Here is a 17,141-nt window from a genome sequence, read left to right as displayed (position 1 = left end):
TTTTTTACATTTCGATGCACAATGCTCTCGATTTTAGTAGTGTCTTGCCCCTGTAAATCATGCTTTTCCTGTTAACAAGAGAGCCATGCCGGTCATCTAACTCCGTTCTGGAGAAAATATTTGAATTGAATTTACATAAATTAAAATTAAATTACATAATATATATATTGTTGATATTATAAATTAATGTATTTAAGGATTATTATTTTGTATATACAGTATATGCGCATGTTACTATGTGTTTTGTTGGGAAGACAAATTTGAAAAATTGTAATCGATGGAACGGCGCCATATTGAATATTTTCGAAACAAATTTCTTCAATTCTTTTACACCTCGAGGTAAACATAATGGCTCAGTTAGCATTTTAAAATGGGAAGAAAATTATACGTGTGGAGATTAATAGTCTTACTAGATCTATATTTAAAGGCCTTTTACGTATATAACATGCGAAGTTTGATGTAAATAATGCTCCATTTAAAATACAGTAAGTGTTATAGAGTAAAATTTGAAAACATTTTAATTAATGCAGTAAAACCTGTGTAAACCGGAATGGCACGGTGACGAATATCTTTCTGATTTAGCAAGTTTCCGTCGTGTATTATAATAAATGTTTAGTGCATTTATTTAAATATTTTATACCTTTTTTTTGCCAGTTATTGTGTGCAAAATCAAGAAGACAACAGATTTTCTATTAATCTAAGTAGGAAATCTGTTTTCTGCCTACTTTAGATTAATCTAAAAATTAATTTAAACAGACAAAATAAACAATTTCCCTTTAAAAATTTGATAAAATAAATTTATAAACTTAGTAATTATACCATTCAATCTTTTCTTCGTGCCAACTGCAAATTGATATTCATGAAATTTTATCACAAATTAAAATTCCATAAACATGAAAATAAGATAAATAAAACAGTTATTAAATTTTAAATGAAATATCAAGAGTAAAAGCAAGAAAATAAAACAAAGAAATCTTAAACACTATACATCAACATCACAATAACAAATTTAATTAAATTGAAATATTACTAAAGGAAAAAAAATTAATAAAAGTTTTAAAATTATATTCTGAATTTAATTATTTATCTTATATCATAAACTGTGAGTTTTTAAGTAAGAAACACGTCTATATAAGTTCTCTTTTATATACAGTTTACATATTATTTTGTGTGTAAGTGTATACACCTACACACAAAACTTTATATGGCCGAATGGATAAAACAACTGAAACACCGGTCGTGGGTTCGCACCTTACGCCACGTGGAGTTTTCTGAATTCTCTTCACGTTAGTAACACCTAAATAGGGGCCAATTTCCTGTAGAAAGTCCTCCCGGTTGTCATCCCCCCGGTAGATCCCCACGTGACCCGTATACAAACAAATATGTATAACAAATCCCCACACCATATACACCACTACAGTGCATTTACACACAGATTTAAACGGTGTTTATCGGATTTTGGGTGGATGGGGATGGTGGGTCATCCCTAAAACATTATTAAAATGCAGCGAGAGTATAATCGTGAAATAAACTCGACTGAAATGTGAGAATAATCTTTATATCTAAGAGTATATAATAACAAAAGGAGAATGAAAATCTAAAAAGTGAAAAGCGCTACTTTTCTAAATGCAATAAAGATAAGGAGAAAAATAGATAGCGCAAGACCACTTCGCGCCATAAATATTCTACATCTGATGGATAGTTTCCTAGACTCGGGCATTTGCCAAGTGAACAATTGAAGCTCAGGTATGGCCAAGACGCTCTGAAACACAAGATGTGTCAGTTCTGGTCTGCCGAGAGCTTGTATAGGGCCAGGTAAAGCCCCATTTTAATCCTTAGCAGAGGCCCCTTTGCCCTGTTAATTTTTATTTTTTGAACATTAAGTCTTAAAGATTTATTTTCTGTTAATAAAGGTAACATTAATTCTATAAGAATCCCTTGTAACGTCGAGAAATGGAAAAAAGTTTGGAGGTTTGTCTATATGAATGTTAAATAATTTTATGAATTTTAACTATTTCTACATATCGTGCTTGATTAAATCACGCAGTTAATGCTACGTAATGTATATGCTAAGTAATATTCTATTGTTTGTACATAATTTGTTATTTTAAAATATAATTTTAACTTCATTAACAACGATGAAAGTTTGAAAACATCTGTTTTATTTACACGCACACAAGATAAATAAATATTTTCATGTAAATATCTGATCAATTTTACGTGAAGTTTTTAAAAATTTTTATATATTTAATTGTTTACAGGGAGGAGAGAACAAAAAAAGATGTATTTAATTATATGATAAGAAAGTTTCTAAAACTTTGTAAGGAAAAATTTGTCAAATGCTCTAACAAATGATAAAAATACTTAAGAGAAAATAAATTATAATGTTTTTATATATATAAATATAAAATAATATGTTTTTTGGCAGCAATTTCAAAATTGCAGAGCTATAAATTCCTCTCCCCCTTGCTGTCGTCTGTCTGTCCTTTCGTAATCTCGAAAACGGAGTTAGATAGATGAAAGTCTAGACCAGAAATGGAAAGCTTAGAAGCCGGAAGCCCCGATTAACTACATATTAACTTCCGGTTTAGACCGAAAATCGCATTATTTCAATTAAAATATTTCCTCCGAAGAGAAGTCAAATAACTGGCATGGTTATCTTGTTAACAGGGAAAGTATTATGTACAGGGGAAAGACACTACTAAAATTGAGAGCATTGTGCATCGAAATGTAAAAAATCGCTCGTTCATCATTAAGTTTGTGATATTTTGTGTTCTTCATTTTCTATATCCTAAATTCATAGTCTATTACGATAATTCCGATTCACGAAATAATAGAATGCCGGATTGTTATCGGACAATTCCAGATTATCGGAAACTTTTTGGAGGGTGCCGGATTACCGTACGTTCCGAACCATTTTAATAAACTGCCGAAAAGACTTTCTAAATCAATATAATAATGATAAAATTACCGAACACATAGTTTGTCAAGGGTTTGAGCTGCAACGATCCGGTCATGCGGAGTTTTCCATTTATCTCACAATTGCAATTATATTTCTATTCAAATTCTGACATTTGTCATCACAGGAAAATATATTTTGAGATATATGTTATAAGAAAAATGAAGCCAAAGCGTATCACTTCAATTTGTAATCACAAAGCTATTCCCAGATGCTTACAATAACAAAGATAAAAGTAATGTTAAGGAGTAAATTACACGTCAAGTTTCCTTCAATTCAACAATTAAGAATCTCTTATTGTGTACAATTTGTAGTAATTTTTTTGCAAAATTAAATAATAATATTATTGATGATATTTTGCATTCGGTACGAAGGTAAATGTCTTCATTTTTAATTAAAATTTCTTCTCCTCTGCCCTACTTTTCCCCATATGCCAAATACTTTTCATATTTCTGACATTCTGCATTTAAAATTTTATAGGGAAATTTTAGTTCTGTTAGAAGAATAATATACTAAAATGCTTTTAATATATTATTTTATATTCTTTCGGGTAATTCGTCATAAATTCACATTTTTGTAAACTCCCACAGGCTCCAGTCTATCAAAAGTTATTATTTTCATTCGTCTAAAACTTTCATTAGCGTAAGTAATTCTAGTTATTTGATAACCTATTTACATAAGATAAATATGTATTTTTATTTTTTATTATAGGCTACATAAAAAGGTATTGTCGTGCTTTAACTCGTGCTCATTAAGCAATAACTGTACGCTTTACTAAATGACTTACTGACCTCTCAGAACTTTCTGACGAGACGTTAAGGAATAATATTCTACATGAAGTGTCTCCTTATTCTTATCTACTATCGTTTCATTGGAAAGAATCTAGTTTCTTGGGTCATACAGGCAATAATACCAGCATAAAATTACATAAATATCACTTTTAGCGATTGAATAAGCCTCAAAAAATTCGAAATTACTTAAACGTTTCTCTTATTAACAGTAAAAATGATTAATTTTAACGTTTAATTGCTTTATATTAATTGAAAATGATGAAATTCGTAAATCGTTTTTAAAATTTTATACATTTAATTATCTTTTATCTCAATATTTTTATAATAAAATGTATAAATTATATAATATTTTACGATTATAATCTATACTAGTACTTTCCTATACAGCCTTTCAAATATTGTTGCTGATTCTCACGTACAGACACACAAACGTGCACTAGATTATCTGAACAGAAAGTTCAGTTGTGTAATTGTATATGAAACAATACACAACATAATAACATTTAACACACCTTGTACGTACATAATAGCCCCTCGTTATATCGTGCATGTAATGACACAAACCCAACGAGCGCTATATCGGATGGCGACACCCATTTTCCTTATTGATCCGTTAAATCGAGGGTTTACTGTACATAGCTTTTATAGATAAATACATATATTTGTAATATATAAATATATAAGTTTACTTATTAAAAATATATATAATGTATATACACCTATTATACACATATATACAGTACGTAGTGTAAAATGTGTATATAATATTTAATAAGTGTGTTTATATATGTATATACATATACATAGATGTGTTTTTAACACTAATTTTATACGTGATATTTATATGAATGATGAATGTAAGCAATTTTAATGAAGTTTCACAGTTAATAATTTGAATTTTGAAAATTTTCTTGTTATTAGTGCCATTTTTTATTTTTTATTTCGATATTTTGACGTAAATCTTTTTGATTATTTAAATTATACCAACAATAATAAGATAAAAATCAAGTGTTAGATAATTTCCCACGAGATAGGATAATAAAATCATATATCATTTTGATTTATGTTATAAAGTATAGATAAATATATATATATATTTTTAATATAATTTTTAAAATCTTTTAAAGGTTTTTATAAATATTAAATGTAAATTTATTGAATTTTAAATTATTATTAAATATACATAAAGGCATATATAATATAAAAAGGTGGAAATTCACTAACTATAGAAAAATAAATGATTATATGGCCATAAGATGACTTTAAAATGAATTACAGTATATTTAAAGTACGTTACGTCATTTAATAATATAATTTAATTATATGATTTATCTTTAATTCGGCTACAATTTGAAAAAATTGTAGACATATAAATTCCCACTGTCGTCCGTCTGTTTGTCCTTCTTTAAGCTCGAGAACGGAGTTACATAGATGAACTGCGTGACTCCGTTGTTAACAGGAAAAGTATGATGTACAGGCGCAAGACACTACTAATTTGAGATCGAGAGCATATATTTTAATTAAATAAATAAAAAATATGATTAAAAATTGCACAATAATAATTTGCTCGTGATTCTAATAAATTATTCTGAAATAATAATTGATCAATAACAGTAATATGTTCTGTGTAAAGTACTGTTCTATAAAAGTATTTAATAAAAAATCTATCTTTGATAATACTTCAGAATGGTTTGTAAGGTGCAATTTACAAGATTGCAAATAACACTGTTCGAACCTTTGCAGAAACATTATACGCAGAATTCAGTAGAAATTGATATTGTATGAACAGAACTGGATGTTCATTTCCAGTACTTGATGGATTTAATGAAGCGCAACGGGGCCACAGTCGAAACTTTTCTTGGAGCAAATACTTCTCTAGGAACAAATAACAGAAATGATTCAAAAGAATTTCCATATTTTCGAATCGTATCGATTGTCTTAGTAACAGAGAAGAAATACAAGAGAAAATTGATTTGTTTAATCTTAATGATGCTTCCAGCAGCAGCAGCATGGATCAGAGCGTTAACAAGAATAGACATATCGGCTGCCACATTACTCGACTCTTTACAAAACAGCAAGCATTGAGATCGCTGATTCGTTGGAAGAAGAAAAATATAATAATAGAATTGATTATATGTAAGAAACCTGTTATTAATAGTAGAATATTTCTTCGCCAAATACCTATACAATACGATTCTTATTTCAAGCAATCATTCGTGTTTTCTCCTTCTAACTATGCAGAATACACCTTATTTTATAAAGATATACATTAAAAACTTATATTAAAGGGACTTATTCTATTTTCACGAATTATTCTTATAAAATTTTCGTATTGTCGAATTATGTTATATAGTATATACTGTAACTCAACCCTCCAAAATTTCCCATCTCCCACTAAATTTCCATTAGTGGCTTTAATTTCTTGCTAAATTTAGTGGCAATCCAACAACTCGGCAACACGATTACCGGCAACAACAGGGGTTTTTGGGGTGCTTTGACCAGTAGTCCAACTCGTGTTTCTTGGTTTCATTAACAGTTGTTCTACTTGTCAAATTTACTTATGCACCATTAAATTCACCTTACTATAATCCGGCAATCTCCTTAACCCGGTCCCATAAATGTCGGATTACTGAAACTGTATTATACTTTGTTATTCATATAACATAAAACAGTGTAACATTAACAATATTTCTGTAAACGAAGTATTCATTTTGTAGGATTTTAAAAAATTATTGCAATGCCGAGCTGCAATTTTTAATCATATTTTTAATTTCAAATATATGCTCTCCACTTTAAATTAGTAATGGCTTGCCCCTGTACATCATACTTTTCCTGACAACAAGAGAGTCGTGCGGGTAATCTACGTAACTCAGTTCAGCAAAAAATTTTGAATTGAAATCACGTGGCTTCCGGTCTAGCCCGAAAAGTTTTGTATAGTTAATCGGGGCATCCTGCCTCTAAGCTTTCCATATTTGGTCTCGTCTTTCACCTATCTAACTCCGTTCTCGAGATTAAAGAAGGACAGACAGATAGACAACGACAGCAGAAAGTTGCAGCCCAATTATTGATGAATAACGCAAAAAATGAACGAATAAAAATTATCTTACATGTGATCAATTTTAATCTGTCATTAATATTCATTAATTTAATCCTATTTTCTGACTGTAGTATTTAGTAATTAACAACGACATTAAAGCATTTAATATTTTAATGAATTGGAATACAAAGCTGCCTTACTTATTGGAAATTTATTAGCGTAGAAAATAGCTTCGTTCCGAAGAATTTAGGCAGGTTTCCTTTTTATTCGGGTTCCGTTTTAGACAGTTTTACTGTATTTCGCATCCCGGCAAAAACAGTGACATAAGTCATAAATTGACGATTTTATTCTCTTCTTAATATAAAGAGAAAACACTTTTACATGGGGCCTCAAAGGGACGTAATGCTCTAGTATTTCAGGGTAAATACACGAGGGGCTACAGACTTAAGCCCCCACCAACAAAGAGCCACAGACCAACCTTTTATAAAAAAAATATATTTATTCAAAAATTCCCACGAAGAAAAATGTCTGGAGTCAACACTGTACGTCAGGCCCCCTTACTCAAATTTGCCTAGGCCCCATGGAGCTACAAAGCCCCATCTGTTCGCACGTTTTAATAAAATATTTTTGGTTTCTTCAGATCCGCCACTACTAATTTTAAAGCTAGACTATAAGCTATATTTTATACAATACAAAAAAAAGAGACGTTAAATTATGTTATATATATAAATTATTCATATGTATCTGCGCGTGTATAGTGATGGAGAGATACGCTCGAAAGTCAGAAAAAGATTTATGTCTTATCGATAAACAGAACTCGTGAATAATTGATAAATCATAAAAACCGATGTTTTATCAGTTAAACTGTTAAAATTAATAAGAAAGGGGGGTGGGACATTTGTCCTTCACTACACCTACGTCACACTTATTAAGCGGTATATTTAATTTAAAGTAAGTTTAAATAAGAATAAAAATAAAAAAAGGGGGAAATTTTATAGATTAAAATCAAATATTTTCATAGCAAACAATTTAAAAATTATTATTAATAATAATAATAAAAGACTAGTTTATCTTTATAAATGAATATATTGATCCATATATTTGGCACTTGAACTTTATGAAAAAATCAAAAAATTACAGTAAAACCTGTCCAAAACGAACGGAAAAATCATTCAGAACGGCGATTATATGTTAAAAAAAAAAACCTGTTTAAAATGGAAACCTGCCAAACCGGAACAATATTCGATCCGGTTTACACGGGTTTTACTGCATTAATTATTAATAGAAATCCATGTTTAACTTCGTTGTATTTGATATTTATGTTATATGAAATCATATCTCATGCATATTGATCTGTTATTTTAATAGAAATATAAATAGAAAATTTTTATTTTAGTTCTTTTTTTTTCTTTTCCATGTAAATATCATTATTATTAGGTCATATTTTGCTATTTTCCCATTAAATAATTATTTAAAAATTTAAATTCTGTCTCGATCTTATTCAAAAGACATTATTTAAACTCAGTAAAAGAAAGGAAATAAAGGGGGGTGGGAGAGGACAAAAATTCGATTTAAAGGATTTGAATTTTGAATGTCAATAATTTACTTCACTGTCGATGGGTCATTGGACCATGGCAAGCAAATGGAAGTTTTCTGTAACCCTGTCCGAGTTAAAAATGCCATTTAATCAAACCGAAGCGAAATCAATCGAAATTTCTATAAAAATTAAAATAAAGTCATTTATTTTAGTGAATAAATAAATAAATTTTTCATTATTTATATTATTTTAATTAAAGTTTGTAAATTTATTATTTATATTCATGAATTATAATAGAAGACAGAAGGATTGGGCCATCATTTATCTTAAACAAGGGGGTTACAATGTAAATATATATATATATATATATAATATATATATATATATTATAATAGATAAAATTGGTGGAAAAATATATAGAATTTTATCGTATTTTAAAATAAATATGTTTAATTTTTATAGGGATTAATTTTGTATACAGTATAACATTTAATTCGCCAGCGTGTTAATACATACAATTGTCGAAATAAATAATAAATTTTCGGTTGTTCGACTGGTGTATCAATCATTTATGTTTATTTTTAACATAAATAATTGAAATTTAAATTAGTAACTTGTATACATTATCTTAGTTTTTTTTTCCATTCCAGTTGAAGGGAAACAGATCTAAACAAACTCCCCGCAGATGATTGAAAATACATTAGCATAGTGTCTTTTCATGGTATATTTCTAGTTTATTGATGCAAATGACCAACGTATATCACATTTTATACCTTAACATGAATGCTAATGCAGTACTTATGGTGGAAAATATTAAAGATAATCGATAGGAGGGGGAAGAAAATCAATCCTTACTAAACGCATAATATGTATACAAGCAGAATACCCAGAAAAAGGTTTTTTGCAAGTCAATTCGATTTCTTTCCACTCTCCAGACACTTAAATAAAACTTTAAAATGCCGAACGTTGAATATCTTGGCTGAAAAATGGGTTAAAAAAGTATCATAACTTAAATAAATATTATTCACGTTCGTTAGATTTATATTAGATATTCAAAAAAATAGGTTTTTTTACTATATAAAATTGAGAAATAATGAACAAAAATTGGATTTTTGTTAATTTATTTTCGCTTAAAATATTCGGTTCTTGCTAGGCTTATCGGGTATTCTTTATTTGTTTTCATCCCTAAGAATTGCTATCATTACCTTTGTTTTCGCATTGATTTGGGGATATTAAGAGATTGGGGTTGTATCTCCCGAACCAGTAATCCGATTTTCCTGAAAATTTCTGGAAACGTTTCTCTCTTGTATACAAATCTCTCTGTAAAATTTCAGAAAATTGCGTCGAAAGGCACGAGAGTTATTAAGCTCGAAATGGGTAAATCAGACCGTGCCCTCATACATACAGAAACTCCCAAAATTTTGCATTTCTAGACGTTTCAACGTCCCCGAGTGAAGGGTTATACTTTCCCTCTGTTATATAACAGCCGGAAAAGTAAAAAAAAAAAAAATAATAATAAAAAGTCTTATAAATTTACGACTTTTCACACTTGTTAACCATTATAACAAGCGTTGAAACTCGTACATTTCAATTTAGATTAAGATTTATTTTATTCAATTCTTATAAATTGAAAAATTTGTGGGAAAATCTACTATAAAAATTTGGTTTTTTTCTAATAAAAGACCAGCTTAAAGTTGGTAAAAATGTAAACACTTTACTAGAAACACAATAGAAAATACGAACAAATTCATAATAAACCCTTGGAATAAATTGAAAAAGATTAAAAATTTAATTTTTTTTTTTTTATGATTTCAACTTTCAAAAAATTCAATTTGAAAATCAAATGTTTTCCAATTTTACAAAGATCCTTGGAATATTCGAATCAAGTAATAAAAATATGCATAAAATTTATCAGGGGGACAACTTTTGCACGTTGTAAACTTCCACTTAAATGCCCGTGATAAATTTATTAATATGATTTAGAACGTCCTGTAGATCTGATTGTATAAACGAGAAGGTATTATGTGCCAGAGAATAACCATAAAAGGAGCAACGTAATATCTGCTAGTGTGGAATTTATTGTTAATCTCATTAAGAATGTGTTTAAATGATTATCTATGATTTAATTACAGCGGTTATATTTATATTAGAAACATAAGTCTAACACGGAGTTACAACGTAATTATTATTATGAAAATTAAGTTGAAAATGGCGCTGGAAATTGGAAATGGAAATTGGCGATTTATCTAATAGTAGTGATTAATTATATAATTCTTCGTTTCATCCATTAACCATAAGTTTTCAATCCGGTTGGCTTTATATTACTAAAATTATTGACCTTGTTGAGAGATTGATGGACTAATGGCGTGTCCAATAACATTAATCGATTCGGACCAATCATCCGTTATAAGCTATAAACTTTTATATATATATATATATATATTTCTTTTATATTTTAAGTTACGATTAATTTTTTTAACTCATTAATAAATATAATCAATGTTCTTGCTAGACTTTCTCGGCATTCTTTACTTGTTTTCATCCCTTATAATTACTACTATTACCTTTAAATCTTCAGATTGGTTCGGCTGATATTAAACGGATGAGGCCATAACTCCCAAATTAATAGTCCGATTTTCCTGAAAATTTCTATAAAAATTTCCTCCTAAAGCACAAACCTCGCTGCAAAATTTCATAAAATTTCGACAAAAGGAACAGGAGTTATTAAGCTTCAAATTAGATAATAGAATCGTGCTCCCGCACAAAAAAACGCCCTCAATTTTTTTTGCATTTCTCGACGTTTCGAGTCCAAAAATGTAAAAATCCGGGGTGTAATATTTTTCTTCTGTTATATAACAGCCAGAAAAGTAATATATATAAGAGTATATATGTTGTAGGAACAAAAAACATATGGGTTTTGTTTATAAAGACACAGATGCATGCTCATCAAAGTGGCGAATGTACAGTACAGTACTTCAATAACGGTCATTACCGTAATGGATTCCGTTCCTTTATTGTTACATCTTGTTTTGTTAATTTTCCATGTATTGTATGCATTTTGATAATTAAAAATAAACGTTAAACTTCGGAGTTGTTCCATCAGAACAAAGAAAAATATCCCTTACTTCTCGACGTCTCGTTATGCGAATAATTTAAGCGAGATTAATAATTCCACCCCCCAGTCATTTACTTAAAAATCCAATCTTTAATTTTTATTCTTTATTCCTTCCAAAAACTCTTGTAAAATTTAACAATTGGATTAATTTCACTCGATTTTTTTATTTCCTTATTCAAAAACTTTCAAACTGTAGTAAATAAAATTACAATTATATTTATTCCTTTGCATTATTTAAATAGCATCCAAAGTAATAGAATGAACCATTTAATAATATATTACAGAAGGAAAATAGAGGAAACACGTAAATATTTGAAGGGGGAGGTGTTATACATTGATTCAGCCAATCGTTTACATGAAGACAATTTAAATATATATTCTACACACGAATCATTGTGACGATTATAACAATACATTCCGTAAGAAGGTTTTGTGCTTTCACAATAGTTTGCCGGGCCAATCGTGTCTGCAACGTAGAAAACAAATGCCAAATGCATCTCGACTCGTGTTAGTCTCTTATAATTGACTGGTAGTATTATTGACAATATCGATTTATTTCTTCAGTCAATCAAATTAATAGAAACTGTATATATCGTTTGTTTGCACTCATAGTCGCACTCCTACGTATACTACGAATCATTTACACTTCTAATCTTTTAAGAACGATTTTTCTGTCTGTTCAATTATTTAATGTTATAATCTATCTTATATGTTGTACTGCCGTTTAACTATTGATCTTCTAGTTATTGTATTTTTAAAACTATATATTATAAACACAAAACCTTATCAATTTAAATGTATAATCCATCTATCGTTAAGGATAAAACAGCCATTCTTTTTTTTTTGTATTACTTTTTCGGATGTTATATATCAATATAATAGAGAAAAAGTAAGATAACGGGTAAAAAAGTCAAAAAATTTGTACATTTTTGGACTCGGGAGACACGAAACGTCGAGAAATGCGAAAGAATTTGGTGTTTCTTTCCCCTGTATTTATAGACGTTAGTGTGTGTGGGGAGGGTATGATTTCGTTCACCCTCTTTGAAGATAAATAAGTTCTGTGGTTTTTGTCGAAAATTTCTGAAATTTTGCAGAGAGATTTTTGTATTAGGGGGGTCGATGCTATTAAATTTTGGTGGCTAAAGGTGAAAGAGGTAAGGAGATAGAGGTGTGATGTGTCATAACTCGAGTGGAGTCGGACTTAATGATTTTACTCCTTAATAAGCATTTACAATGTATTTTTTTTTTTTTACATAAAACTCATCTCTACCCTTAAAATTAAGCTTTTTGCCGTTTTATAATAATTAATAATATAAAAAGTTTTTTAAAAAGTTTCATAACAGATGGAGCCACCCACAATTTGCCGGAAAAGTTACGCAACTCGTTAGATTTTCTCTTTAATTCTACGTTACTATTCTAGAGCAAAGTTTTCGATGTAGCGGGCCAAACCGCTCACAAGTCGTAATTAGGCGGGCCACAAAAATTTGTATACTGTATCATATTTAAGTGACGTTGGTGGGCCGGATTAACGAGTGCAGAGGGCCGGGCACTTCTCTTCGGGGATATTTTCTGCGCGACGACGAGCAATAAAAGCACTTACGTCACACACAAGAATGAAAATCTCCGTCAATTTCTTCCAAGTATCGAAAACTTATTCAATTTTTCGTCTACAAAGAAACCGAACGTGACTCATCACACTCGAACTGATTAGATTCAGTTAATTACTTTACCTAATGACAGGGCATTTACTTTTACGACTGAATTAATGTAACGGAAATTTCCGATACAGAAACTAATACGAAATCTACTCCTAAACGGAATTTTCTATTGTGTTTTACGATTCCTCGGGGCGAGTATCCACGAAACTTTATTCCTTCCAACAACAATTTATGTCGTTAGTCCTTGTACAGCTTTGTAACAGAGGAGGAGTGGGGAAAAAATAAGGGATTTTCTTTAGCAAAATCGATATTTCGCCCATATGTACCAATAACAAATGAGATTAGTTATCGTATCGTTCTGATGTTTCATGACGATTAGGTGGTATTCGTGATATTTACAACCTCTAGAATCCAGTAATGTAACAATCTTGGATAAACTACGCCCCATAAAAGTATATAAACGTGTTTTCTTCTCTGGTAAACAATATGCCAACTCCACGACACATTTTTCAATCGATAATACTGCGAAACCTGTGTAAACCGGACACAGTTTGCCCGGGTTTTTACCGTAATTTACTTGCGGCCGATTAATTTATCCCAACTTTAACAAGAAATTAATCGTCTAGATGAACAACAAAAGTAAAATATTTGATATCGGTATTAAAGTTCATTAAAATTTCAAATTTTTTCTCGATATTTTTGGAATTTTTAATCAAAATTTATGCAGTTTTTACTCTCGAGGAAAGATGAATTTTCGACACGTCGCAGTTTAACATAATATTAAAATAAGCTTATATAAACAAAATAATAATTTATACGCTTCGATATATTTATCTGGAAGGCGATTTTCGGTCTTTAATCGAGAACTTATTAAAATTTTCAAAGTCTCTACCCCAATTTTCCATTATATTCATTTCTCAATTATTTCTCTTGTGTTTAATTTCCTGTATTCGTCACGTTATCTAGAAACTTTGAAAGAAACTAAAATGATCGATTTCTTATTAAACGGCTCGGTTTTCTGTTAAACCACGCAGAAAACGGTAATTTAGAACAAAGAGCAAGCATACTAACAGTGAAAAGACTGCTAGTGTAAACAACAGTAACGAGGCGCACAAACAAGCATCCGGTATACAAATATAAATATATAAATTTTTTTCGAATTTATCAATATTTCCTTTCTTTAAATTTTCTTTTTATAATTAAAATAAAAGTTATTTTACCAAATAAAATAGGAAAAAAAAAATTACATTTCAACAGTTTAACAGAAGTACAGCAGTGTTTACTTTACACTCGAAAGGACAATGTTTGTTTTGTAAAGTTTATTGTGTTAACATTGAAGAAATTTATTATTATTATTATTATTATATTATTATTCTGTTTTTAAACTATAATTTAACAACAAATTTCACTTTGACATTTTCTATTTTAAATTTTAATATTTATTATTATTATTATTATTTTCTTTTTTTTCGAAGAATTTGACTTTGAAAATTAGTTTAGAAGAAAAGAACTTAGGTTTTATATATTAGATTATAGTGGACAGGGCGAAGAAATGAAGGACAATAGAAGAAAGACAATGATTTTTATCGGTTTATAAAGTAGTATTAAGGTAAAAGTATTGCCATTTGATAGGTGGCAAAGTTCGCGAAAGTGGCGGTTGGGTGACCTTCACAGTATATTGCTACGAAGAATACTGTAGAGATCCCCAACCAACACTAAAGCCCACCCCTCTTTTGTGCAGTTTTTTTTGTGATTTGCAGTTTTATTATTGTAAATATTCGAATCAATAAGTGTAGATTTTAATTAATAAGACCATTGTACCACCCTCATCGACCCCACCCTACTAGTTTAAAAAAAATTGCAAATAAAAAAGTAAACAAAGACACGTTTATTATAAGTTATTTATTTTATGTGTTAAATATAAATAAAGTTTATTAAATTTAACGGCTAACTTCGTGGTTATTAAGTTGTAAATGCCGAAAAGCATTTTTTTCCGTATATAAATCTTGACTTTTCGATAATAAATGCGTGTTTGCTCATTAAATATAAAATCAGATCGTAGTTTTATGCATAAATTCTGTATAAATCTACTTAAATAATGGCCGCTAATTTCCGCAAACAAACCTCAAATGCTTCATTCTAAGCTCTCCTTACACTTAATAATATAAACTTAGCCAATTTCAATTTTAAAATGGAATCTTAAATAATTAATTTTGTATGGTACAGTTAACAAACACTCGAAACGTTAACCATTCACTAATTTTAGTACGGTGTAGACTTAGCGTAATTAACTTTAAGCAAAAAGAATAATAAAACTCGAAACTTCGCCATTTAATGAATATACAAGACTATAATCGATAGATTTAAATTACTGTATACGTCTGTAGGGCCGTCTAGAAAAGGGAGTTAAAGGGGCCCCTCCACTCTCCAGTCCCATACAAGCTCTGGAGGATCCTGCATATTTCCCAATTGCTACGGTTAATATCGAACAGTACGGATGCAAAGAACTTTGATTTGCATCCGTTATAATTGAGAAGACGTTTTCGAATTGTCACGATTATATTGATCCACTGGATCATCGTTATTGTCTTTTATCGCGTTTTGGGGAGGATGCTTTGTCACGCTAGATAAAATTGGTTCGATATTAATAAATAGCTGGCATTAAGCAATAAATATTGTCAAATTTCTTGTTGGGACCATTAACGCAATTTATACGTCGCCATTTATAGGAAAGAACGAGACACGTTTTAATACTTTAGGAAGAAATTGACGACTCGTCTTGTATAATCCATTTGGAAAATCAGTCTAATTGCTTCAATTCTAAAATTGGAATTTCAACTTAAATCCCTCTCAGAATTGAAATTTTCAGACTCGTAAGCAGTTATTTAGCTTCGTAATAAGAAGACTTAAATATTAAAACTTGTGTAAATTATAGTTTTATTATTGTAAACACTCGGGTCAATAAATGTATATTTTAGTTACTAAGACAATTGTGCCAACCCCTCGAAAGCCCGAGCGACTCCGGACACACGCAGCTAGTAATTAATATAAATGCAATTTTGTTTCGAAACTTCAATATTTATCTGATAGTTAAGGAGAAGAAGAAGAATCAATAGAAGAAAAACTAGTTAAAGTATATTTATTTGATTTTAAATTAAATCATTTCAAATGCTGTTTTGTTTTCGAGTCAATCCAGACAAGTAATTGGTTTAAACCGGAATTCACCAAAGAAAACAGAAGAAAGAAAGGTACTCGGAATCAAATTCGACTTAAAGAAAATTCACCCTCAGCTGTTCCTAGTAAACGGGTGCCATTAAACGTGACTCGTGTGCCATAATCCAGATGGTGGAAAAATCAACTCAAAACAGAAAGCGGTTTATTTTTTTAAATAGCGTTACGTCATATCCGACTTTATAATAATAAATCACCCGATTTATGTTCTCATCAACGTACGTAAACACGAAACCGGATTTATTTATAACACGCGCTGGACGATTGGAGCACGTCCCTCCCCCCGAAATACCTCGAGAAGTTAAAGGTCAGCAACGATTGTTTTTACAACGGAACTTACCTGAGCAGGTAGTAAACATCCAAATAATCATTTTAGCAAAACTGGTAACATCACGAGACAGAAATACGTAAAACATGGGTGATAATATCTGCGCGCGAAGCTTCGGCGGTAGATCGAACTGTGCAGGACACGTCGTGAATTATAGAACAGTTTCAAGTTGGGAACACCTGTCACAGGAGTCCATCGCGACGTCGGTTAATCGATTTTATCAGGCGGAGGCCCGAAGTTTGGGACAACAACCGGGACACATTGGCCGATATTCCGAACGTTGCAAGATGTGCCCCTCTCGGTCTACAGTCGGCGAGCAACTGAAGGGGGAACACCACGCGCACCTGATCTCGTGCGCTATATACACAGCGCTTTCGGTGGTAGTAGCTGTAAGGATGATTTATTCCAAAGTGTACGCCTTCTTCGTCCGTAACAACAAATTTCCTCTTCCCTACGGGCCCTAATGAAATATAATAATTATTTCC

The 17,141-nt window shown here is 30.3% G+C and overlaps 1 protein-coding gene across 1 annotated transcript in view; it reads right to left on the bottom strand.

Moving 5' to 3' along the window:
- The window catches only part of LOC136990210 (fibronectin type III domain-containing protein 5-like), a 32,838-nt gene extending 15,913 nt beyond the window's left edge, over positions 1-16,925 (bottom strand). Inside the window, exon 1 of the mRNA XM_067288590.1 lies at positions 16,669-16,925. Coding sequence (XP_067144691.1) covers positions 16,669-16,744 — 76 coding nt within the window. The 5' untranslated portion in view covers positions 16,745-16,925. The remainder of the gene's footprint in view (positions 1-16,668) is intronic.
- Positions 16,926-17,141: the final 216 nt, after the last annotated feature.

Source organism: Centruroides vittatus, unplaced genomic scaffold (assembly GCF_030686945.1).
Source record: "Centruroides vittatus isolate TY-2023 unplaced genomic scaffold, ASM3068694v2 scaffold_861, whole genome shotgun sequence".
In the NCBI taxonomy this organism is placed as follows: domain Eukaryota; kingdom Metazoa; phylum Arthropoda; class Arachnida; order Scorpiones; family Buthidae; genus Centruroides; species Centruroides vittatus.
The sequence above is the reverse complement of the archived record's forward strand: the minus strand, read 5'-3'. Positions and strand labels throughout refer to the sequence as shown.